The sequence below is a fragment of the Coregonus lavaretus genome (assembly GCF_964263955.1).
Source record: "Coregonus lavaretus genome assembly, chromosome: 9".
Classification (NCBI taxonomy): Eukaryota; Metazoa; Chordata; class Actinopteri; order Salmoniformes; family Salmonidae; genus Coregonus; species Coregonus lavaretus.
This window is the reverse complement of record NC_139996.1, coordinates 36149543-36177458: the sequence shown is the minus strand read 5'-3', so window position 1 is coordinate 36177458 and position 27916 is coordinate 36149543. Positions and strand designations below refer to the sequence as shown.

The 27916-nt window shown below is 42.4% G+C and overlaps 1 protein-coding gene across 1 annotated transcript; it reads right to left on the bottom strand.

Annotated features, from left to right (window-relative positions):
• Positions 1 to 24803, bottom strand: LOC311135339 (thyrotropin-releasing hormone receptor-like; the record flags this gene model as incomplete). Its single annotated transcript, XM_084169283.1, has 3 exons — positions 1 to 756; positions 23846 to 24269; positions 24418 to 24803. 3 exons carry the CDS (start codon positions 24801 to 24803, stop codon positions 1 to 3), a joined length of 1566 nt encoding a protein of 521 aa, XP_084025409.1.
• Between the last annotated feature and the right edge of the window lie 3113 nt (positions 24804 to 27916).

Here is a 27916-nt window from a genome sequence, read left to right as displayed (position 1 = left end):
CTACAGCACTGTGTGATTAATTGCTGCCTCACTCATCTCAGGTTGCCAAGGTGTGCATTTGATCTCATTTTGCCCAGGCGTGGCTGTGATCTCAGTTTGCCCAGATGTGAACATGATCTCATTTTGCCCAGATGTGGAGTTGATCTCAGATTGCCCAGGTGTGGATTTGATCTCAGTTTGCCCAGATGTGAACACCATCTCATTTTGCCCAGATGTGGAGTTGGTCTCAGATTGCCCAGGTGTGGATTTGATCTCATTTTGCCCAGATGTGAACATGATCTCATTTTGCCCAGATGTGGAGTTGGTCTCACCAAAGCTTGTGTCTTTCCTCTCTTCCTTCAGGTGATCCTGATCCTTCCTCTCTTGGGCTGAGGAGGTGTCTTTGCTCTGCCCCGCCGTCACTGTGTCAGTGCAGGTCACTCTCCTTGCCCCCAGTTTGGTCTCGTTGCTAGTCTGTTGGGGGATGCGTGGGTCCCTGGCCATGCTGTAACCGGTCTGGTTCATGGAGAGGGTGCAGTGGGCCTCCTGCCTCTGGCACTGGGAGAGCCCGCGGAATGCTGAACGGAACTTCTGAGACATCAGGTTGTACACTACGGGGTTGATGGCACTGTTGGCATACATACAGATCCGACAGAACAGTACAAACCAGGCGTCCAAGTAAGGTGTGTCAACGAAGGAGTTAATAAGGACCAAGGTCCGGTAGGGCATCCACAGTAAGGCAAACAGGATCACCACCACTGACAGCATCTTAGTGACCTGTGGGAGAGACAGGAGAGGTGAGACCAGGGGAGACGTGTTGCAGTATCATTAACACAATTTGGTGTTTATCTGTGTGAGCCTTGGTTTAAGCAAACAGACACACTTTGGCTACTCTTAGCCAGAGTGGATTGGGTCAACGAGGCCCCAGGGGCCCCCAGTGACTTAGGGAGAACAGGCCCCATCTGAGTGCTGGGCATATCCTCAAATAAATCAATCAGAGAGAGAGAGTACTGTAGCATCACTCAGCCTCTGGCTTTGTGACCATGGTGACAGCACACAGGCAGACATTCCAGAACCCCAGTGAGACAGATGGAAAAGAACCACTGTAAACCCCACTCATTAGCCTTATCACTCCCAAACAATGGCACAGGCTTTCTTTTATCCCCTGCTCACCTTTCTGTCTGTATGAATTTTAAACATAACTGTGTTGTTGAAGCGTGGCCACCTTTTTCTAGTCTTCCTACATTTGATCATGGGAACACAAAAGAGGCAGGTTGACATTTATTGGGATGAGTCTTGTCCTTGAGTCAGAACTGAGCGATTTCCGCTAGATGGGCCAGCTGCAAAGTCAAAATTGACTATTATTGTAAAAATTAATGGAAATAAAAATGTGTTTTTTTGTCTTAATTTAAGGTTAGGGTTATGCATTAGGGTTAGCAGTGTGGTTAAGGTTAGGTTTAAAATCAGATTTTATGACTTTGTGGCTGTGCCAGCTAGTGACCACTCTGCAGAGCTGCCTCCAGAACAAGATTCAAGACGAAAAACGCTGACCTGCACAAAAGAGGGGCAGTTGATACACCTATCATACACGGCCTATTTAAGCTTAATAGAATTAGAGATAAGGTTCCCTTGTTAAACAGCAGTCAATGACAGCAATCCTGGTTGAAATAAAGAAATTCATGACACAACAAAGCATTTAATTGAGTGGAGAGAAGCAGGGTGAGATAATGACACTGATGATCACTGTGACATTTTGAATATGCATCTTATTATTTTCATAACGCATCACCGGTAGAGGGAATATCAACATGATGCCACAAACAAAACAGACTGCGTCAGGTTTGCATTAGGTTGAATACAGAACAGACGCAAGTCTACTGAACCAAAACTCCAGTTTACCTTTGGATACACTACAATGATAATCACTGGTCTAGCTAATAGTGCAGAAAGAACCACCCTTTGCAACATCCTTTCTTATCAGGTACTTTGGGAGATTGTCGACAGAAATCATATACTAAGGTCTCGATTCAATCAGATCGAGCGTTAACCTGTGTTAGCCGACAACCACATGTTTTGGCGGGCTTGGAGGTGTATGAGCTGAGAAATCGGTGAGCGGCTGCTCATGTGTCAAAAACCACTCCCTTCCTATTATCCCTACCGCGTTAGAAGTTCAAAACGGCAATAGAAAGTGTAGGCTCTATCGATTATAGAAATAATGACAGGCTTATACATGTGTTCGTGTTAATTTTGGATGGGGGTATTTATAGCCTCAGTCTAATCGAGGTGTAGACAATAGAACTTGTAATGTGGTTGCATGAATTTATGCGGCTGCATGGGATTTGTCGGATATAAAGTCGGGTGTGGTTTCATTGCATCCAATGGCAGTGTCCGCGATAAGGTAACGCAAGGAGCCGCTTGTGGATTTGACAGCTCTAACGCAGTTCCACCTCCAACACCGCCAAAACAACTGCTATGCGGATGTCGGCTGGCGTGGATCTGACAGAATCTAGCCGTCATTCTATAGTATACAGGAGTTTCATCAGAACTTCAGATTTTTTTAAATCATCAAATCAAATAAAGGTCCAATGAATAAAAGAGCAAAGAGTACCTGTTGGAGAACTGAGACTATAATCATTGGTACCACTTTATAATAACTCCACGTGCTAAAGCATTTATAATGAATTAGTAAATCGTTTATTCATTTATTAATCGTTACTCCCACGCTTGTAAATGTTAGTATCCTAGTTATTTACACATTTATAAACAACTTTTAAAGTATTTCATAATGATTCATAAGATCATTCATAGGATGTTTAATATAGGTCCTTTTACTAACCGTTAGTTAATTTGTTTTACGTGTCCTCATCTAAAGTGTGAGCTATTTATACTTTATAAATTCTTTATAAATGTTTTGTGTGATCAGTGTAATTTCTCCATTGGTAGACATTCCAGCAGTACCTGATGCTCCTTAAGATCTCAAAATGGCCCCTAGAACATACGCTACGTGGCCAAAAGTATGTGGACACCCCTTCAAATTAGTGGATTCAGTTGGCCTGCACAGAGCCCTGACCTCAACCACATCGAACACCTTTGGAATGAATTTGAATGCCGACTGCGAGCCAGGCCTAATCGCCCAACATCAGTGCCCGACATGACTAATACTCTTGTGGCTGAATGGAAGCAAGTCCCCGCAGCAATGTTCCAACATCTAGTGGAAATCCTTCCCAGAAGAGTGGATGCTGTTATAGCAGCAAAAGGGGGACCAACTCCATATTAATGCCCATGATTTTGGAATGAGATGTTCGATGAGTAGGTGTCCACATACTTTTGTCTATGTAGAGTTAAACAATAAGCACACAATACAGAGGGGGTGCATTTCAACCAACAGGCAGAATGTAGCGCTGTACTACGCTTTACCAATGGATTTCTTGAAACGCTACTACTGGGAGATTACATGCACCTGAGTGTTCAAGCAAACTTGCTTGCAACGAAGTGACTCCCCTATCAAGGGGTTTTGGTACTTTCCTTATACACTAGCCTATGCCAAAGTCCCCACATGGGTTGCCGCTGTCGGCTCCTGGCTCATATTCGTCACACTCGCATCTTTGATATTTGCCTCTCCAAAGGTGAGCCATGATGAGGCTTTTTATCAGAGTTATTGACCTCACAATAAGTCAGATTTGAGTAACTGCATGACAGCTTTGTGGTGCTGAAACATGAAGTGGCAGCCGCAGTGCAATTAATAAGAGGTAGGCCTACCTGTTTGACAGACGAAATGATAGACCATCCATAGATTTGTCGGCCAATTCCTCCAATAGTGTCACCACTCTTTACATACCTCTGTGTCCATGAAGGGCTTGATGTGTTAAGTTAAAATTATTATTAAATAGATAAATCACCCTTAGTCAGCTTAAGAAGTAGGACCACGTTTTTTCCGATGAGAATACCCATCAAAGGGTGAACATATCTTGGTAGCAAGCATATCTTGATGGGAGCAGTAATAAGGTGACCAATAATGGTTGCAATTGAGATCAGCTGTGCAGGTGAATTTAGTGTGTATTGATGGTTTAACGAGAGATCAGCTGGCGATAATCTGGTGGCCATCGATGGTTGCAATAGGTCCAGGATGTTTAAGAAAGTAAATTAAACATTTTATTCCAAAACAGTCACACTGTTGTAATAGTGTGATGTGTAACTTCAGACGCACTACATGCTGAGTAAAATAAAGTTTTTAGTTCGAAAATGCTAACATAAGGGTCTGTGGTGAAAAAAATCTTCAACTGTGATGTCTCCCTAGCAGCAAACAGTTGCAGCAAACTAAAACTAACATTGAAAAACAACCTAGCATGTGAACAAAATGATATAACTGGCAAAGAAACACAAGGACAAAGTCACACTATGGTAGCCTTTCTTCTCAATTCGACCAGTTCTTTGGGATGAAAAAAAAACAACTGTTCGCAAATACTCTGTGTGACCACCCAACAACGTAGTTGGTGAAATATACATTCTTAACAGCCAATGAACGGGTGTAAATTTCCAACCCTGACTGGAAGCATTTCAAGGTCCTGCACAGTCAAAATCATATTTTGTTATGAAATTGGATAATATTTGGATGAAATCAGATCAGTAGGATGACCAAAATGACCAAAGTATGAAAAATGACTGTTGCTTCTACACTGAACAAAAATACAAACACAATACTGTATGTAAAGTGTTGGTCCTGTGTTGGCCATGAACTGAAATACAAAAAGCTTATTTCTTACAAATGTTGTGCACAAATATGTTTACATCCCTGTTAGTGAGCATTTCTCCTTTCCCAAGATAATCCATCCACCTGACAGGAAGCTGATTCAACAGCATGCTCATAGGGCCTCCTGAGTGGCGCAGCGGTCTAAGGCACTGCATCGCTGTGCTTGAGGCGTCACTACAGACCCAGGTTCGATCCCGGGCTGTGACACAGCCGGCTGTGTCCGGGAGACCCATGAGGTGGTGCACAATTGGCCCAGCGTCGTCCGGATTAGGGGAGGGTTTGGCCGGCCGAGATTTCCTTGTCCCATTGCACTCCAGCGACTCCTGTGGCGGGCCAGGCGCCTGCACGCTGACTTCGGTCGACAGTTTTACAGTGTTTCCTCCGACACATTGGTGCTTCTGGGTTAAGCATGCAGTGTGGCTTGGCAGGGTTGTGTTTCGGAGGACGCATGGCTCTCGACCTTTGCCGTACGGGAGTCGCAGCGATGGGACAAGACTGTAACTACTAATTGGATATCAAAATTTGGGGATAAAAGTACAACAAATATATATAAATAAAGAAACAGCATGATCATTGTCCCCAAAAGGCCACTCTAAAATGTGCAGTTTTGTCACACAACACAATGCCACAGATGTCTCAAGTTTTTGCATGCTGACTGCAGGAACACAACCAAAACAAACAGAAAATGCACCAGAGCTGTTGCCAGAGAATTGAATGTTCATTTTAGAGAATTTGTCAGTACGTCCAACCGGCCTCACAAACGCCGACCACGTACAGTGGGGAAAAAAAGTATTTAGTCAGCCACCAATTGTGCAAGTTCTCCCACTTAAAAAGATGAGAGAGGCCTGTAATTTTCATCATAGGTACACGTCAACTATGACAGACAAATTGAGAAAAAAAAATCCAGAAAATCACATTTATTTGCTAATTATGGTGGAAAATAAGTATTTGGTCACCTACAAACAAGCAAGATTTCTGGCTCTCACAGACCTGTAACTTCTTCTTTAAGAGGCTCCTCTGTCCTCCACTCGTTGCCTGTATTAATGGCACCTGTTTGAACTTGTTATCAGTATAAAAGACACCTGTCCACAACCTCAAACAGTCACACTCCAAACTCCACTATGGCCAAGACCAAAGAGCTGTCAAAGGACACCAGAAACAAAATTGTAGACCTGCACCAGGCTGGGAAGACTGAATCTGCAATAGGTAAGCAGCTTGGTTTGAAGAAATCAACTGTGGGAGCAATTATTAGGAAATGGAAGACATACAAGACCACTGATAATCTCCCTCGATCTGGGGCTCCATGCAAGATCTCACCCCGTGGGGTCAAAATGATCACAAGAACGGTGAGCAAAAATCCCAGAACCACACGGGGGGACCTAGTGAATGACCTGCAGAGAGCTGGGACCAAAGTAACAAAGCCTACCATCAGTAACACACTACGCCGCCAGGGACTCAAATCCTGCAGTGCGAGACGTGTCCCCCTGCTTAAGCCAGTACATATCCAGGCCCGTCTGAAGTTTGCTAGAGTGCATTTGGATGATCCAGAAGAGGATTGGGAGAATGTCAGATGAAACCAAAATATAACTTTTTGGTAAAAACTCAACTCGTCGTGTTTGGAGGACATCAGCAAGGGCATTGAAGATGAAACGTTGCTGGGTCTTTCAGCATGACAATGATCCCAAACACACCGCCCGGGCAACGAAGGAGTGGCTTCGTAAGAAGCATTTCAAGGTCCTGGAGTGGCCTAGCCAGTCTCCAGATCCCAACCCCATAGAAAATCTTTGGAGGGAGTTGAAAGTCCGTGTTGCCCAGCAACAGCCCCAAAACATCATTGCTCTAGAGGAGATCTGCATGGAGGAATGGGCCAAAATACCAGCAACAGTGTGTGAAAACCGTGTGAAGACTTACAGAAAACGTTTGACCTGTGTCATTGCCAACAAAGGGTATATAACAAAGTATTGAGAAACGTTTGTTATTGACCAAATACTTATTTTCCACCATAATTTGCAAATAAATTCATTCAAAATCCTACAATGTGATTTTCTGGATTTTTTTTCCTCATTTTGTCTGTCATAGTTGTCGTGTACCTATGATGAAAATTACAGGCCTCTCTCATCTTTTTAAGTGGGAGAACTTGCACAATTGGTGGCTGACTAAATACTTTTTTTCCCCACTGTATATGGTGTCGTGTGGGTGAGCGGTTTGCTGATGTCAACGTTGTGAACAGAGTGCCCCGTGGTGGTGGTGGGGTTATGGTATGGGCAGGCATCAGCTACGGACAACGAACACAATTGCATTTTATCAATGGCAATTTGAATGCACAGAGATACCGTGACGAGATCCTGAAACCCATTGTCGTGCCATTCATCCGCCGCCATCACCTCATGTTTCAGCATGAGGTGTTGCAAGGATCTGTACACAATTTCTGGAAGCTAAAAATGTTCCAGTTCTTGTATGGCCTGCATACTCACCAGATATGTCACCCATTGAGCATGTTTGGGATGCGTGTTCCAGTTCCCGCCAATATGCAGCAACTTCGCAAAGCCATTGAAGAGGAGTGGGACAACATTCCACAGGCCACAATCAACAGCCTGATCAACTCTATGCTAAGGAGCTGTTGCGCTGCATGAGGCAAATGGTGGTCACACCAGATACTGACTTGTTTTCTGATCCACGCCCGTATCTTTTTTTTAAGGTATACAGTGAGCTCCATAATTCACTGGACAGTGACCATTCTTTTGTTATTTTGGTTCTGTACTCTAGCACTTTGAGTTTGAAAGGATACAATGACAATGAGGGTGAAGTGCAGACTGTCAGCTTTAATTTGAGGGTATTTTCATACATATCGGATGAACCGTTTACGAATTATAGAAGCTTTTGTACATGGTCCCCCCCATTTTCGGGCATCAAAAATCATTGGACAGTTTAACATAATGTAGAATAAAGTAATCATTGTTAATATTTGGTCGCATATCCTTTGCATGCAATGACTGCTTGAAGTCTGCGATGCATCGCCATCACCAGACGCTGGGTATCTTCCCTGGTGATGCTCTGCCAGGCCTGTACTGCAGCCATCTTCAGTTCCTGCTTGTTTCGGGGACTTATTGCCTTAAGTCTCCTCTTCAGCATGTAAAATGCATGTTCAATTGGATTCAGATCTGGTGATTGACTCGGCCAGTCAAGGTTTTTCCACTTTTTGGCCATCAAAAACCCCTTTGTTGCTCTAGCAGTATGTTTAGGGTCATTGTCTTGTTGCATGATGAAGTGCCGTCCAATGAGTTTGGAGGCATTTGGTTTTATCTGAGCAGACTTACGCATGACTGTAAGTCGCTTTGGATAAAAGCGTCTGCTAAATGGCATATTATATTTATTTATTATGTAAAATATTTCTGTAGACTTCAGAATTCATTGTTCAACTTCTGTCTGCAGTCACATCATCGATGAAGACAAGTGAGCCTGTTCCACTGGCAGCCATACAGGCCCAAGCCATAACACCCCCTCCACCATGTTTCACGGAGGAGGTGGTATGCTTTGGATCATGGGCATTTCTTTTTTTTCTCCACACTTTCCTCTTTCCATCACTCTGGTACATGTTAATCTTTGTCTCATCTGTCCACAATACTTTTTTCCAGAACTCTTGGGGCTCTTTTAGGTGCTTTTTAGCTAACTGTAATCTTGCCTTTCTGTTCTTCAGCCTTATCAGTGGTTTGCATCTTGTAGTGTACCCTCTGTAGTGCTGCTGGTGTAGTCTTCTACGTATGGTAGACTTTGACACATCTACACCTGCATCTAGGAGAGTGTTTTTGATCTGTTGGGCTGTTGTCAGGGGGGTTTTCTTCTCCATAGAGAGTATTCTCCGGTCATCCACTACAGTGGTCTTCCTCGGTCTACTGGGTCTTTTGACATAATTGAGTTCACCGGTTGTTTTTTTCTTGTTAATGATGAACCAAACTGTTGACTTGGGCATGGCCAGGGTTTTTGCAATGTTCCTGATTGATTGATTTTCATTTCTGAGCCTTATGACGGCCAGCTTCATTTGCATCGACACTGCTGTCTTCCTCATGTTGTCACACCCCAACAACAACCTCCAAAGGCAATAGCAAAGTCTAGAATCAATACTATTCATCAACAGCTCTCCTGCATTCACCAACGACACAAATTAATACACCTGCCTAACGACACACATCTGTGAAGCCAATTTAACAAATACTTGTAGTACCTTAAAATGGGGGGACCATGTACAAAAGGTGCTGTCATCTCTAAACTGTTCATCCGATATTTATGAAAATACCCTCAAATTAAAGCTGACAGTCTGCACTTCACCCTCATTGTCATTGTATCCTTTCAAACTCAAAGTGCTAGAGTACAGAACCAAAATAACAAAAAAATGGTCACTGTCCAATGAATTATGGAGCTCACTGTATGTGACCAACAGATGCATATCTGTATTCCCAGTCATGTGAAATCTATAGATTAGGGCCTAATTAATTTATTTAAATTGGCTGATTTCCTTATATGAACTGTAATTCTGTAAAATCTTTGAAATTGTTGCATGTTGTTTATATATTTTTTCTTTCATTTTTTCATTGATAAAGTTTGATGATAAAGTTACTGGTCCCCTCCCCATGTCAAACATTTGGATTCAGTGGGCGGGATAATTAAGGGATTTTTGTGACATCACAAAATCCTCTCAATTGAATACACCAATGGTAACATCTTATTCTCTTACCTAATTTAAATAAATACCGCCTTGTAACCAACATCTCAGAAGGCGTGTTCACAGAGGGGCGTGGTTTACATAGCTAGGAAGCTAGTCTACTGGTGCCAAAATTTTACTGCTGCGTGTTAGCAAATATAATTTTAGGTTTCCCCTATTCATCTAAGGCAAATATACTTTATAGGTTTTCACTTTCATCAGTGTCTGGCGTTAGCTAGTTACTGGCTAGGTAGGTATTTAGCCAGCATGGAACAAAAACAGGGGAACGGTTGCCCAAAACAGTGACACAGTTGTCATGTCATTACATAAAGAGTCATACAAATGTTCATGATATATGAACGTTGTCTGACAGTGTATTCGGAAAGTATTCAGACCCCTTCACTTTTTCCACATTTTGTTACGTTACAGCCTTATTCTAAAAACTGCATCAATCTACACACAATACCCCATAATTACAAAACAAAAACAGGTTTTTAGAAATATTTGCAAATGTATTCAAAATAAAAAAAAGTGTTTTACTATCCGTGATCATGGCAGCATCCACATGAATGTAGAAGTGTTTAGAAACATATTCTATTATTATTTTCTATAAAAGTGACTCCAAAATGACACAATATATTATTTACCATTCCTTTCTATTGGGCACAAAATCATCTGAAACACAACCAAAACAAATAGAAAATGCAGCCACCAAGTTTGTAGAGTCACAAGCTTGATGTAATCATTGTGTGCTAGGAATATGGGACCAAATACTAAACGTTTGACTACATTAATACACATATAAGTGAATTTGTCCCAATACCTTTGGTCTCCTAAAATGGGTGGAATATGTACAAAAGTGTTGTAATTTCTAAACGGTTCACCCGGTATGAATGCAAATACCCTCAAATGAATGCACTTTAACCTCATAGTCATTGTATCATTTCAAATCCCAAAAATTTGAAAACTGTCCCAATACTTTTGGAGCTCACTGTAAATGGAACAATCTTCACATAAATCTTACAGGTAAAATAAACCTCTTCGGAATGGCATGGCTCCCAAAGTTTTTGTATTTATTCTTGGTAATACCAATTACCCCAACGAAGACATTCTTTAAAAAACTAAACTCAGCCATAACAAACTTTATATGGGCAAATAAAACTCAGAGAATAAAAAGGAAAGTTTTACATCTCCATAAGTCAGAGGGTGATTTTAACCTCCCAGACTTGGAATTGTATCAACTCGCCACCCAAGGCTTTTACTTGAGACAATTATTGAAGATGCGCATGCTCACCCCCAGAATCTTTTCACGTGTCTATTTTCAAAGGAAGCTAAGAACATTAACAACTTCGTAGCTAAGAACACTATAACAATATGGAAGAAAATGTAATGGATTCTAAAAGAACCAATATATCTCGCAAAAACCCAACCCTATGGAACAATCTTTGGCTAGCTTTCAGGAATGCACCGATAAATTAGTCCACATGGAAAGCTAAAGGCATAGAAACCGTAAATGACTAGGTAATAGGAAATACATGTATTTCCATGACAGAATTCAAAAGCAATTTTGGACTGACCAATGTAGATATTTTCAATTACATGCAACTTTCATATCACGAAAATTCGATTTGAAATATTTTGGACATCAGAGCAATCTTGAGGGAATCCTATTTGAGTCAGAAAAGGATATTCATATGATAGGTAAGATAGACAAAACGTTGCAGAGAGCCTATCCAGCTGACAACCTCTTAGAAAAAAATATAAACTATTGGAACCAAGATTTTAAAATAACTGATATTGGCATAAGATGGAGGGAATGTTGGAACATAACTAATGAAATTACAGTTAATTAAAATGTACGCTTAATCCAGTATAAACTAATTTATAGAATTTATTATACAAGAGACAAAATTCCCAAATCTACAGCATAACGACAGAGTCATGTCTTAAGTGTAAAACTAACAATGAGTCAATAATCCATGCCTTCTGGAAATGCTATGAAGTCCAAAAGTTATGGGCGGAGTTAGAAAGTTGGCTGTCAGAAGTATTACAATGTAAATATACTTTTAATCCATCTGTCTGCATTATTTCAAGACATGTCATATGAGGGTGCAATGAGATAGCTGATGGGTTGGACGATACTCTCCTCATCAATTATCTTGAAAAAACGTGAACTGAAAAACTGAAAACCAACCAATCCTCCATCGTTAAGACAATTGAAAAAGAATATGCTTCATTATCTAAATATTGAAAGGGCATGGGCGACGGAGAGGAACAAATGGTGCAATTTGAGGACATGTGGCAGAGAGTAGTGCAGGCACTGGAGATAGGGGGAGAACAGGTGAGTCTGGGCAGGTGTGATGTCGTTGTATGCGTCTGTATGTTATCTTTTGTATGTGTATGTTTTGTATTGTTAAAAAAAAGACAAATAAATCTTAAAACAAAAAGAAAATGCATCTTGCCTCAAGCGAGGACACTGGCGGTGAGTAACATGAGAAATAAGCCTACTTATAGTTCTGAGACGCTATCTCAGTATGGCGTGATTTACTGCATAGTGTAGATGGGTAGTTAATTTTTTATTTACCAAGGTTCATCTTGCTCAGCAAGGACACCAGGCAGTAAGTAATATGAGAGATAAGCCTAATCATACTTCTGAGAAGCTACTGTATCTCAGTATGGTGCAATACGGTGCAAAATTAGTTTGATTTTATTCTATTTTATTAGGATCTCTTTTAGTCCACATTTGGACTAATCTTCCAGGAGTCCTTAAACATTAAAATACAATTTATAATACGATCACATTTTCACATATAACACACTGTTACAATCAAACCTAATACACTGACATATTGACCAGATGAATACTCTAACAGTCTGAAAAGATAGATTGATTCCTTAATCTACAATAGTCCTGCACAACCTTCTGATTTATTATATTAAAATGGTTCTAAAGTATTTTTTGAATTTATATATTGAAAGGTTTCTGGTTTGCTCAGATAAATTATTAAATTTCTTTATTGCTCTAAATCTAAATGTTTTTATGCCTATTTCTCTTTTCTGTCTGGATAACACATAGATGGTGGACAATCTATTCCTAGTATTTACTGAATGTCTGTCTCTTACTAACTGAATACTGTTATGAATGGAGTTTGGCCGTTTTAAATGGTGTACATTGTGAAATAAAATAATCATGTTTCTTTTTCAATTATCTTGTTAATTGATGACCAACCAAGAGCATTGTGCATGACTACAACAGAATAACCATATCTCCACCTTAAAACAATCCTTGCTGCTTTGTTCTGTGCAGTCTGCAGCCTCCTAATTACACTTGCTGATGCATTTCCCAAGACCACAGAACAGTAGTTCACCTGACTCCCAATTAATGCTTGTGTTGCTTGCTTAAGAATCTTTCCTGGTAAATATTTAGCTATCCATCTGATCATGCATGCATTTTTTTAAAACGTTTTTTTTTTACATAGATTAATTATTTGAGACGACCATGATAAGCAGTTGTCTATCTGCACCCTTAGTAGTTTGGTTTCTGACACTTCCTCAATTTGTACTCCCCCCACACTTAATTGTATCCTATGCTGTGTTGGCCTTTTCCTGGTGGAACAGACCAATATTACTTTGGTTTTCTTGGTGTTCAAAACAAGTTTGTTCTGGCAAACCCACTCCCTGATATTTCCCAGATCTACCTGTAGAGCTTGCTGTACCTGTTGAACCGATTGTCTTGCTGTATAAATTGTAGTATCATCTGCAAATATAGTAGCTTGAGTTTCAGATAAGGCATAAGGAAGGTCGTTGGTATATATTAAGTAAAGAAGTGGCCCAAGGCAGCTGCCCTGCGGTATTCCACAGTTTAAAGCATGAGGGGAAGAAAACGACCCATTGATATGTATTTTTATTTTATTTTACTTATTTAACCTTTATTTAACTAGGCAAGTCAGTTAAGAACAAATTCTTATTTACAATGACGGCCTATTGGTGGACTGTTTCCTGTCAGTTAGATATGACTGTACCCAATTCAATGCTGCCTCCGTAAACCCATAATGTAATAATTTTGTCAAAATTATTTCATGATCCACTAAATCAAATGTTGCACTAAAATCTAAAAATAGTACACCCACAAACCTGCCATTATCCATAGCATTGAGCCACTGGTCAGTCATGTCAACCAATGCAGTGGTAGTGGCATGGTTTTTGCGATAAGCATGCTGATTGGCTGTGATCAGATCATTATTTTCCATGTACTCCCATATTTGTCTACTTACAGTACCCTCCAATATCTTACTGAGTGAAGGGAGTAGACCAATTGGTCGACTATTGGCAGGAGAAATGGGTTCTTTGCTGTCTTTCGGGATTGGACACAGTTTAGCATGCTTCCATACATTTGGAAATGTCCCCTTTTCCAATGACAAATTAAATATGTATTTCAGTGGAGCTGCAATCCGGGGAGCAGCATAACGAAGTACAAAATTGTCTATAAGATCATAACCTGTAGATGTACCATTGGGTAATGACTTCAATTGGTTTAACACCTCCTCTACTGACACCATTTGTAGACTAAAAGAGCATAATATGATCATCAATCCATTGGACAATAGCTTGTTTGGAAGAATGGGTGTTTACATTATCACTCAGTAAATTAATTTTCTTTGTAAAAAAAATCAGCAAAATGATTTGCAATATCAGCTGGTTTTGTTATTGTTCTCCCGTCAACGTCCACACTAGCTGGGTATGATGAGATTGATGTACCAAGTAAGCCCTTAACTGTATTCCATACCTTTTTTGAATCATTTTTACAATCATAAAAAAGTGGTCAGATGACGCAGATGCTAAGCTACAGGACTGTTTTGCTAGCACAGACTGGAACATGTTCCAGGATTCTTCAGATAGCATTGAGGAGTACACCACATCAGTCACTGGCTTCATCAATAAGTGCATCGATGATGTCGTCCCCACAGTGACCATACGTACATACCCCAACCAGAAGCCATGGATTACAGGAAACATCCGCACTGAGCTAAAGGGTAGAGCTGCCGCTTTCAAGGAGCGAGACTCTAACCTAGACGCTTATAAGAAATCCCGCTATGCCCTCCGACGAACCATCAAACAGGAAAAGAGTCAATACAGGACTAAGATTGAATCGTACTACACCGGCTCTGACGCTCGTCGGATGTGGCATGGCTTGAAAACTATTACAGACTACAAAGGGAAGCACAGCCGCGAGCTGCCCAGTGACACAAGACTTCCAGATGAGCTAAACCACTTCTATGCTCGCTTCAAGGCAAGCCACACTGATGCATGCATGAGAGCACCAGCTGTTCCGGATGACTATGTGATCACGCTCTCCGTAGCCGATGTGAGTAAGACTTTTAAGCAGGTCAACATTCACAAGGCCGCAGGGCCAGACGGATTACCAGGACGTGTACTCCGAGCATGTGCTGACCAACTGGCAAGTGTCTTCACTGACATTTTCAACATGTCCCTGACTGAGTCTGTAATACCAACATGTTTCAAGCAGACCACCATAGTCCCCGTGCCCAAGGACACTAAGATAACCTGCCTAAATGACTACCGACCCGTAGCACTGACGTCTGTAGCCATGAAGTGCTTTGAAAGGCTGGTCATGGCTCACATCAACACCATTATCCCGGAGACCCTGGACCCACTCCAATTTGCATACCGCCCCAACAGATCCACAGATGATGCAATCTCTATTGCGCTCCACACTGCCCTTTCCCACCTGGACAAGAGGAACACCTATGTGAGAATGATATTCATTGACTACAGCTCAGCATTCAACACCATACTGCCCTCAAAGCTCATCACTAAGCTAAGGATCCTGGAACTAAACACCTCCCTCTGCAACTGGATCCTGGACATCCTGACGGGCCGCCCCCAGGTGGTAAGGGTAGGTAACAACACATCTGCCACACTGATCCTCAACACAGGGGCCCCTCAGGGGTGCATGCTCAGTCCCCTCCTGTACTCCCTGTTCACCCATGACTGCATGGCCAGGCACGACTCCAACACCATCATTAAGTTTTCCGACGACACAACAGTGGTAGGCCTGATCACCGACAACGATGAGACAGCCTATAGGGAGGTGGTCAGAGACCTGGCCGTGTGGTGCCAGGATAACAACCTCTCCCTCAACGTGACCAAGACAAAGGAGATGATTGTGGACTACAGGAAAAAAAAGAGGACTGAGCACGCCCCCATTCTCATCGACGGGGCTGTAGTGGAACAGGTTGAGAGCTTCAAATTCCTTGGTGTCCACATCACCAACAAACTATCATGGTCCAAACACACCAAGCCTATTCCCCCTCAGGAGACTGAAAAGATTTGGCATGGGTCCTCAGATCCTCAAAAAATTCTACAGCTGCACCATCGAAAGCATCCTGACTGGTTGCATCACCGCCTGGTATGGCAACTGCTTGGCCTCCGACCGCAAGGCACTACAGAGGGTTGTGCGTACGGCCCAGTACATCACTGGGGCCAAGCTTCCTGCCATCCAGGACCTTTATACCAGGCGGTGTTTGAGGAAGGCCCTCAAAATTGTCAAAGACTCCAGACACCCTAGTCATAGACTGTTCTCTCTGCTACCGCACGGCAAGCGGTACCGGAGTGCCAAGTCTAGGTCCAAAATACTTCTCAACAGCTTCTAGCCCCAAGCCATAAGACTCCTGAACAGCTAATCATGGCTACCCGGACTATTTGCACTGCCCCCCACCCCCACCCCCACCCCCCACCCCATCTTTTTACGCTGCTGCTACTCTGTTAATTATTTATGCATAGTCACTTTAACTCTACCCACACTCTACCCTAACTCTTCAACTACCTCAACTAGCCGGTGCCCCCGCACATTGACTCTGCACCGGTACCCCCCTGTATATATAGCCTCCCTACTGTTATTTTATTTTACTTCTGCTCTTTTTTTCTCAACACTTTTTTGTTGTTGTTTTATTTTACTTTTTTTATTAAAAATAAATGCACTGTTGGTTAAGGGCTGTAAGTAAGCATTTCACTGTAATGTCTGCACCTGTTGTATTCGGCGCATGTGGCCAATACAATTTTATTTTATTTGATCAATTAAAGCATTTTTATAAAATAACATTTTTTTCTTACGATTTCATTTAACTGCATAATTGAGTAGTGTTATATAATTCTGTTTATCAATTTCTAGTTTAGATTTGGCTGCTAAGACTTTTGCCATATTTCTTTGAGAAAATGCCTCACCCAGTTCATCATCAATCCATGGAGATGGACGAGCCCCAACTGTACTCTTTCTTACTAGGGCATGATGGTCCATTACCTCAGTGAGCAAATCAATAAAACATTCTGTAGCGTGATTTAAATCATCCTCTAGATAAAAGCTCCCAGGGTACAGCAGCCAAATCATTTTGAAATAGCTCATGATTAAAAGTTTTTAAATGTCTCTTGACCACAATTCTTGGGGGTTTCTTTGGAACCTTGGTGTTCATGGTTATGGTCACAATATTATGGTCTGTCCAGCCCACTAGCATTGATCTGGCTTTTAAGCGTTGCAATGGTATATTACAGAATATCAGATCAATGCACGTGTCCGAACGGTGACCTAACTTAGTTGATGATCTAGTAGTATCATTAATAATTTGTTTCAAACCACAGCTCTCGTCATATCTCATTAATTTAGTTATATTTGAATTATAATGATCCTTCCATTTTATATTAAAATCACCCAAGATAAATACATATCTGTTACTATCTGTGGCCTGGTCAAACCCAGTGCACAGGTCATCCAGATAGGACACCTTAGAGCTAGGTGGTCTATACACACATCCTACCAATATGGGTGCCTGGTGAGGCAGATGTACTTGAGCCCATAGTGCCTCTATTTGACATATATTAAGGTCATCCCTCCTCTTAAAAGGTATATGATTCTGAATGTACAGTGCTACACCCCCACCATTCCTATTCCTGTCCCTTCTAAGTAGACTATATCCATGAATGTTAATTTGCCCATCATTTACAGATGCATCCAAATGCGTTTCGGTCAAAGCTAAAATATGAATATTATTTATGTTGACCAAGTTAAAAACCTCATGTATTTTATTAGGAAGACTACATACATTAACCTGAGCTATATGCAACCCTTTACATGTCAAGTGAAGATCAATAGAGCATGTATTCATTATAGTTGAAGTTGTCATGATATACTACAACACACAAACTCAGATTTGAACATTGGATTAAAATAGCCAGGGAGTTACTCTAGTCCCGATACAGTTGCCCGTTGATGTAAAGTTTATCCTTCATCAAGGAGGCTCGTTGATTCAGGCAACGCTTTTCTTTCATGATGGGATACAGGTTTTTTTCTCCTTTCATTGATCTCCGTGGGGAAGTGATCATTCATTACAAAATCAGTGTTTCTGAGTGCTCTTCGCCATTTCCTTTTGCTTAAAATGTTCAAAACATGCAATAATAGCCCGTGGCCTATTCCCAGAGGCCTTAACCATTCTATGGACTCTGGAGAAAGTGACATTACGCACGACATCTGTGGGCAGTTTCAGTTGAGTTTACATAAAGTCTCGGACAGTGTCCTCACAGCTTCTGCTGTTGTCATTCTCCGGTATCCCTGAAAAGATTAGATTGTCCCGCATTGATCAAGCCAGGTTTCTTTAAGTTGTTTGTTCTCCCTTTGCACCACCTCCACCTTTCCATGAATAGTCTACAGGACATTTCAGCACCGTGTTCTCTTTCCTTAGGTCATCAATCTGACATCGGCTGAATTCTAGACAGGCACATAATGCATTGATGTCCTCTTGTAGTATATCCAAGATATCAAGTTTGGCAAGCCTTTCATTGATGGATTTCAACAAGTTAACATCCATATCCGTAAACCTCTCCCCACTCGCGCCCTATTGCTTGGGGATGGTTTGATGCCATCGTTGATACCGCTTGGCCAACTTGGCTTTGGTTTGTTTTGTTGATTGGGTTTATTGTCCTTAACAGTGCTTGAATCCTCCGAAACCAGCTACATGTTTCTTTGAGCTCGTAAGTATCTCTCGTCAATGAATCGCTCATGCTCTTCAATGGGATTCTGAATCATCCAGCGTGTTTGCAGAGAGAGAAAAAATAAAAATAACAAAAAACCACGGATGTATCTTTCCGGACCTAAACAGGCCGTCGGTAGATACACCCAATAAAAAATCAAATTAACCGATTGTGTACTCACTCGTGCCTGTTATATTGAAATATTTGCCACAAACAATTAACTGAAGTTAGAAAAAAAAGTTGTTGAAATGGTGTTCAATAGCATGAGTGTTCAAGAACCTGTTGTCTAGTTACAATCCCACAGAACTTCAGCGAGTTCCCTTCTGTGAACTATAGTGGTGAGAGAGAGGAGAGATGGCAGTTCCCATTGAAGTCAGGACTGGCAGTTGGGTAGAATATTTCCTGTTTACCAAGATGGCAGGTTCATCTTGCCTCAGCGAGGTCACAGGGCGGTGAGTAACATGAGAAATAAGTTGCGGCTATCTCAGTAAGTGCCTGCTACAGCCTACAAATAGTTTCACCTTCATGCTACACATAGTATCAATCATATCATACAGATGATATCGCTGATTTATCTTAAAGCTCTGGTGCGCTTCTGCCATACACATAGTTCGTTGTCTGGCAGCGGTTCTGCTGTTTTGGAGGATTGGTACAGCGTACCTTGCGCACTGCCTGTAATTATTATTACAGGGGTTCCCAAACTTTTTTGGCCCACAACCCCATTTTGATATCTGAAAATTCTCGCGACCCCACCCATGTGAAAAAAATTGTCATGAACAGCCAATGTTTACTTTTTTATTTGGGGCTATGGCAGTCAATTGAAAAACATTCTAACAGTATTTCTGATTGTCTTCTCAACTCAACATCACATACTATTAATGTGGGGCAGTCAATTGTAAATTAGTCTAACATAATGTCTCTTATCTCATCACCACTAATGAGATGGGTGTGCTTGATGCATGTCGCGTCGGAGCTTCTCAAAGTCAGCGGGCGTGGTCGACAGTGCACACCTCATCTCTGCTGTCACATCCAACCTGGATCGATATTTGGTTTTAATGCAGACGAGAGCACTGAATCCAGCTTCACACAGATATGAGCTGGCGAAGGGTAGCCTACCATGAGTTTTATGGTGCTTTCAAAACAACTGGAAAATATGAGGTCAAATCATGATGTCAGTGACCTATAGGTCGGAAAGTCAGAGCTCTAGAAAGTTGGATGACCGTTGAAAACGATTTTTCCCAGTCGGCGCTAGTTTCTTTCCAAGTTCTCAGTTGTTTTGAACACGGCATTAATGCTCAGAGGGGGACGGCAGGGTATTCCCTTTGAGTCCCTTTGGCCTGCCCACCATCCCGTGATAAATGGAGCCCCATCTGTCCAAAAGCCCACCATTCGATCCCAAATGGAATCTGTTTTTCGTCAATATAGCCACGCAGCACACTGAACATCCCCTGTGCCGTTTCATGCTCGGGAATCGTGATACAGAACAATATGTCCTTGTCAATAGCATCCCCCGACATGTATAGTGAACAAAAGTCAATGCATGGGCATCTCGGCCCTCACAGCTAAAGTCCATTTGGAGAACAAGCTGAGGAGTTTGAGTTGTTCAGTCAGTTTCCTCTTGATTGCTAGCAATAGCATACATTCTTTGTTTAACAGTGTTATCTGACAAAGGTATTGATGTGAGATTCTGTGCCTCTGCCTCCCCACTCATTGTTTTCACCATATCAATTGCGTCCGGTAATATCAAAGTCTCTTCAATAGTGTGTGGTTTCATAGCGTAGTGGGCCTAGCCATTCACCGTGGGAATGATTCAAGTGCAACTGTCAAGTGCGGCCTTTTCCCATAATATAAGGGCGCCTGGTTGAATTGTATTTTTTAGATTTGAATAATTTGAATTTAGATTTTTAAGGTTAACCACATAACAATGATTTTGAGATACAAAGACAATATTATAATATATATATATATATATATATATATATTTTTTTTTTTCTTCTCCGGATTTTGGAAATTCCCCCGCAACTCCATTTTCATATCAGGTGACCCCACATGGGAACCGCTGTATTGTTTTGTATATGTATTATTCCAATGCAGTCGTTTTTATCTCAATATCACATTTCTTGGTAACGATTAAGTACCTTACTGTGAATGTTTTCAATTAAAACTGTCAACAATAAACAAAAACACCCGCCCTCCAGGACACATACTGCACCCGATGTCACAGGAAGGCCTAAAAGATCATCAAGGACATCAACCACCCGAGCCACTGCCTGTTCACCCCGCTATCATCCAGAAGGCGAGGTCAGTACAGGTGCATCAAAGCTGGGACCGAGAGAGTGAAAAACAACTTCTATCTCAAGGCCATCAGACTGTTAAATAGCCATCACTAGCACATTAGAGGCTGCTGCTGCCTATAGAAATCACTGGCCACTTTAAGAAATGGAACACTAGTCACTTTAATAATGTTTACATATCTTGCATTACTCATCTTATTTGTATATACTGTATTCTATAATACTCTACTGTATCTTAGTCCAGGCCGCTCTGTCATTGCTCGTCCATATATGTATATATTCTTAATTCCATTCCTTACTTAGATTTGTGTGTATTGGGTATATGTTGTGAAATTGTTAGATATTACTTGTTAGATATTACTGCACTGTCGGAGCTAGAAGCACAAACATTTTTCTACACCCGCAATAACATCTGCTAAACACGTGTATGTGACAAATAAAAATTGATTTGGTTTGAAAAACAGACCCAGACCATTATTCCTCCTCCACCAAACATTACAGTTGGCACTATGCATTCGGGCAGGTAGCGTTCACCTGGCATCCACCAAACCCAGATTTGTCTGTCAGACTGCCAGGGTGAAGCATGATTCACCACTCCAGAGAACGCGTTTCCGCTGCTCCAGAGTCCAATGGTGGCGAGCTTTACACCACTCCAGCCGACGCTTGGCATTGCGCAGGGTGATCTTAGGCTTGTGTGCGGCTGCTCGGCCATGGAAACCCATTTCATGAAGCTCCCGATGAACAGCTCTTGTGCTGACATTGCTTCCAGAGGTAGTTTAGAACTCGGTAGTGTGTGTTGCAACCGAGGACAGATGATTTTTACATGTTTTCAGCACTCGGCAGAGCTTGTGTGGCCTACCATTTCGCGGCTGAGCCGTTGTTGCTCCTAGACATTTCCACTTCACAATAACAGCACTTACAGTTGACCGGGGCAGCTCTAGCAGGGCAGTAATGTGACAAATTGACTTGTTGGAAAGGTGGCATCATGTGACACTGCCAAGTCAACGTCAACGTATTGTATGTATTGTAATCTTTTTAATAAATGGTTAAACGAATACGTGGTGTACCCTGTCTGAACCAAGTATATTATATTCCAAAACACAAAAAAATGTATCTGATGATTTATGCATTGGATGGTGCCCACATTGATCATGCCAATTATAAATATCTGGGCATCTGGATTTACGAAAAGCTATCTTTCAAAAAGCATATTGATGAGTTAGTTAAAAAGATAAGAATTAAAATGGGCTTTGTTTATAAGAATAGGTCATGCCTATGGTTAAATAGCAAAAAACGAATAATTCAGTCAACATTCATACCGTTTATAGATTATGGCGATATTGTCTCTATGTCAGGCATTCATTAACTTTTTCAGCCCCCCTTTTGGGGGCCCTAAACAAGATTTGGTTGTTGGGCCCTTCACCTCGCGGGTAAAACATTTTAGTGGCCCCCTTCTTGTTGACGGCGGAGAGAAGTTTTACAGCTAATTTCCTGCAATTCTACGCATTTTGTCATGGGGTGGAGAGAAATCTTTGCAGTTTGTGACAGGCATTGATTTCTCCATTTATGTTTTGAGGCTGGACTTTAGTATGTATAGCTCGTTAGCACGTAGGGCGCACCGATTGGAGTCACGTTGTTAGTCAGTATGTGTTACACCTGTGCTGGTTGCCATCTTGTTAGTGGGAAGGTGTTTCACCTGTGCTATTCAAGAGTGGCTGGCCCAGTGCTCCAGTGGTCTTGAGCGATGCGGAGGGTTAAGACCTTTAGTTGACGCTCCCTATTTTGACTTCTAGACAAACAGTCCTTTATCTGATCCTCCCTGTTTGTCGTTTTGCTCAACTTTTTGGTTTGCTTCCTGTCTTTAAGTTTGATGTGGGTTTTTCTTTTGTTTGCCTATTCTTGGGCAAATTTAGTGGGCACTCATGGGGGTTGTCTTTTAGGTTCCAGTTGTTGTTGCTAGTCAACTTTCAGTGGACATCCCCATGAGTGTCTTTTAGAAACCTTCCTAAAACCCCACCTGTTTTGTTTTGCCTGTTGGCAGTGACTCTTTGTCAGTTCCCCCTTCTGTTTGAGCGACAGTATTTGGTTTTCTTGCTGGGGAACATAACACGTTTTAAAGCTAATTTCCTGCAATTCTACACATTTTGCCATGACTTATGCCATGTTAATATGATATCTGAGTGAGAGTGACTAACAAATTCAATGTGGGCCCCCTGGAGGTCAGGGCCCCTGGGCACGTGCCCTGCATGCCAGGTTGGTATTCGGCCATTATTACTACAAGTTTAGATAGCTGGCTAGACTAATTTAGCAACACATTTTTTTTTTACAAATCAATCGATCAAATTCTTGTTCTAGGTCATTGACAATAACTCCGGTAATCAATATGGAAATTACTATAGATAACTTTTCAGAACCGCTACGGGGTGAAGAATCCTTTGTTTTTGAATAATTGAAACACAAAGTGTTTATAATCTACTATTTTCAACAAAATAAGGAAAAAGGCAACTGTAGAGGACACTGACACACTACAAATCAAATAATTGTTGGCTGACATGGCTAATCGTGTGACTGTCAGTGACTGACATAATAGAAACTGCTGATGCACAACCAACTTCAAAATTGCACCAACAATTGCACTCAACAGTAAGTTGAGACCCCCCCCCCCTCCCCCCATCATAATGCACTACACTTTATTACGGGTGACAGATTCAGTACACAACACTGCATTCTGTATCAGAAAGTAGGCTGGGCTTCTTTAAAGTCTTGTAGATCGATCCATTGCACTCTTTTTGTTTATAAAGCCCTCTTGCATAAACTTCTGCCGTACCTTAATTGTTAACCTACAGAATAATCTCCAAAACTCTCTAAAATTGAAAGATTTGGTGCCTCTAGGGCCATTCAGATGGCTGATTGAGGACCCTTTTACTGAAGAATGTGTTTGTTTTCTATGATTGAATTGTGTATTTTTGTAATTACAAGGCTCATCTGTGTAAGGTAATTTGGTCTCAGTAAGCTATGACTCCCTGTCAAAATAAAGGTTACATCAAATAAATGGTGCTCCATATTTGTTGACACACGCACCTGTTTCCTGGAGAAGAGCACACTCTTCGGGCGGCCCTGACGACCCCCTTTCCCTTCGTCTGCTGGTTCCTTGCAGCTCCTGCGGAGCGTGGTGGCGCCAGCGAAGACTGTGCCTGCGTCGGGCCGGTTGGGGAGTTGGTTGAGGTACAGGACGCGGGCAATTAGGCCGTACAGGACTATGGCCAGGAGCAGAGGGATCACGTAGAAGATGGCAAAGTCAATGAGGTAGATGGGGAGGTAGAGGTCACGGGACACCTTGTAGCCACACTGGATAGTGCTGTCCTTCATTACCTGGATGTCCACCAGGAAGAACCACAGCATGCAGTAGACACAGGTGAACAACCACACCCCTGCTATGATCCGCTTGGCCCGGGACAACGTACACACTGTCTGGGCCCTCATTGGGTGGCAGATAGCAATGTACCTGGAAATGGAGAAGCACAAACAATAGACACTTTGGCATGTTGTTCTACAGAGACATTTATACAGTAAATTATTCAGATTTTTTTTTGTATAGATGGCTTGTACTTGATGAGGTGTGAAGGAGGTACGGTAGTTGAGGTGGCACTCACCTCTCCACAGTGAAAGCTGTGATGGAGCAGGAGGACACATTGATGCCAAGATACTGGAGGTAGGTGATGCCAAGGCAGCCAGCATGCCCAAACACCCAGGTGCCCATCAGGCTGTCTGACACATTAGGCAGACCAGCGGCCACCAGCACGGTCAGGTCCGCTATGGCCAGGCTGACCAGGTAGCAGTTGGTGGGCGTACGCATGTGTCGCGTGGTCAGGACCACGAGAACCACCATGATATTACCCACAATGCCAAGTCCACAGACCAGCAGAACCAGGAACACTGCCACAGTCTTGTACTCCAGAGAGTGGGATATGGGGTCCCCTGGGCCCACCAAGGAAATGTTGGTTGGGGTGTCCATCCTTGAGCTTACATTTTCTGTCATGATTGCAGGTAATGAGTTTGTTTCTATTTGAGTAAGACAGAGAGAGTGAAGGACATACGAACTGATATGTGAGCGTGGGAATGTAGGAATAAGTGTCCCTGTCTGTCTTCTGTACTTGTTGCTAATGATAGTGTTCCCTTTTAATGTTTTACTATGTACCGTCTGTGTTTCAGCCTATTGATTTATTTGGTTTGTTCCTCCTCTTCAAAGCCTTGAAGTCTTGTAGGGATCTACTTCGACTTCAATAATCAAATTAACATGTTGAAGCTAATATTCCTCTGCCTTTAGCCCTATTAAACAAATGAGCATTCCATTGATCCACCTGAAAATAGAAAAATAATTGTAGTTAATTGGAAGAATGCTACTACTAAAGTATCTACCTTTGGAAAGACATGAACTGCCAATTGCTAAATACACACTTAGCTGGACATGGTAGTTTGCTGTTTGTTTGAATGTCGACATTAGGAGTCAAACAATCGGCTCAACATATATTGGTAAAACAACACATTATAAACCATCTTTAAGAACACCTGCTAGGTGCAAATTCCGTGCACTGAACATTACCAACAGGGAAACATGATAAGCTACAGTGGCTTGCGAAAGTATTCACCCCCCCTTGGCATTTTTCCTATTTTGTTGCCTTACAACCTGGAATTAAAATAGATTTTTGGGGGGTTTGAATCATTTGATTTACACAACATGCCTACCACTTTGAAGATGCAAAATATTTTTTCTTGTGAAACAAACAAGAAATAAGACCAAAAAAAAAAAAACTTGAGCATGCATAATTATTCACCCCCCCAAAGTCAATACTTTGTAGAGCCACCTTTTGCAGCAATTACAGCTGCAAGTCTCTTGGTGTATGTCTCTATAAGCTTGGCACATATAGCCACTGGGATTTCTTCCCATTCTTCAAGGCAAAACTGCTCCAGCTCCTTCAAGTTGGATGGGTTCCACTGGTGTACAGCAATCTTTAAGTCATACCACAGATTCTCAATTGGATTGAGGTTTGGGCTTTGACTAGGCCATTCCAATACATTTTAATGTTTCCCCTTAAAACACTCAACTGTTGCTTTAGCAGTATGCTTAGGGTCATTGTCCTGTTGGAAGGTGAACCTCTGTCCCAGTCTCAAATCTCTGGAAGACTGTAACAGGTTTCCCTCAAGAATTTCCCTGTATTTAGCGCCATCCATCATTCCTTCAATTCTGAGTCCCTGCCGATGTAAAACATCCACACAGCATGATGCTGCTGCCACCATGCTTCACTGTGGGGATGGTGTTCTTGGGGTGATGAGAGGTGTTGGGTTTGCGCCAGACATAGCGTTTTTCTTGATGGCCAAAAAGCTCAATTTTAGTCTCATCTGACCAGAATACCTTCTTCCATATGTTTGGGGAGTCTCCGACATGCCTTTTGGCGAACACCAAACGCCCCCGAACCCACAGTAAGCAGAAGAGGTACCCAGTAGCGCAATCAATCAATCAGATTCCAAACTCTCCAGCATGGCCAAGACCAAAGAGCTCTCCAAGGATGTCAGAGACAAGATTGTAGACCTACACAAGGCTGGAATGGGCTACAACACCATCGCCAAGCAGCTTGGTGAGAAGGTGACAACAGTTGGTGCGATTAAGAACTGTCAATCTCCCTCGGCCTGGGGCTCCATGCAAGATCTCACCTCGTGGAGTTGCAATGATCATGAGAACGGTGAGGAATCAGCCCAGAACTACACAGGAGGATCTTGTCAATGATCTCAAGGCAGCTGGGACCACCAAGAAAACAATTGGTAACACACTACGCCGTGAAGGACTGAAATCCTGCAGCGCCCGCAAGGTCCCCCTGCTCAAGAAAGCACATATACAGGCCCGTCTGAAGTTTGCCAATGAACATCTGAATGATTCAGAGGAGAACTGGGTGAAAGTGTTGTGGTCAGATGAGACCAAAATCAAGCTCTTTGGCATCAACTCAACTCGCCGTGTTTGGAGGAGGAGGAATGCTGCCTATGACCCCAGGGAAAACCATCCCCACCGTCAAACATGGAGGTGGAAACATTATGCTTTGGGGGTGTTTTTCTGCTAAGGGGACAGGACAACTTCACCACATCTATCATTCCAGTGTTAATACGAAATTGTAACTATTTTGCACTACCTCCATAATTTACTACATTCGCACACACTGTATATATATTTTCTGTTGTATTTTTGACTTTATATTTTGTTTACCCCATATGTAACTCTGTGTTGTTGTTTTTATCGCACTGCTTTGCTTTATCTTGGCCAGGTCGCAGTTGTAAATGAGAACTTGTTCTCAACTGGCTTACCTGATTAAATAAAGGTGAAATAAAATAAAATATAAAATATATATTTATTTATTTTTGTATCTTTACCCCTTTTCTCCCCAATTTCGTGATATTCAATTAGTAGTTACACTCTTGTCCCATCGCTGCAACTCCCGTATGGACTCGAGAGAGGCGAAGGTCGAGAGCCATGCGTCCTCCGAAACATGACCCTGCCAAGCCGCACTGCTTCTTGACACACTGCCCGCTTAACCCGGAAGCCAGCCGCACCAATGTGTCGGAGGGTGACCGAAGTCAGCGTGCATGCGCCCGGCCCGCCACAAGGAGTCGCTAGAGCACGATGGGACAAGGACATCCCGGCCGGCCAAACCCTTCCCTAACCCGGACGATGCTGGGCCAATTGTGCGCCGCCTCATGGGTCTCCCAGTCGTGGCCGGCTGCGACACAGCCTGGGATCGAAGCTGGGTCTGTAGTGATGCCTCTAGCACTGCGATTTAGCAGTCTTATGGCTATTTAGCAGTCTTATGGCTTGGGGGGTAGAAGCTGTCTCGGAGCCTATTGGACCGAGAGCCGGTCCTCCGGTACCGTTTGCCGGATGGTGGCAGAGTGAACAGTCTATGGCTTAGGTGGCTGGAGTCTTTTGCAAGACTAGGGGCATTCCTCTGACACCGCCTGCTGTAGAGGTCCTGGATGGCAGGGAGCTCGGCCCCAATAATGTACTGGGCTGTCCGCACCACTGTCTGTAGCGCTTTGCGATTGAGGGCGGTACATTTGCCATACCAAGCAGTGATGCAGCCATTCAAGATGCTCTCGATGGTACAG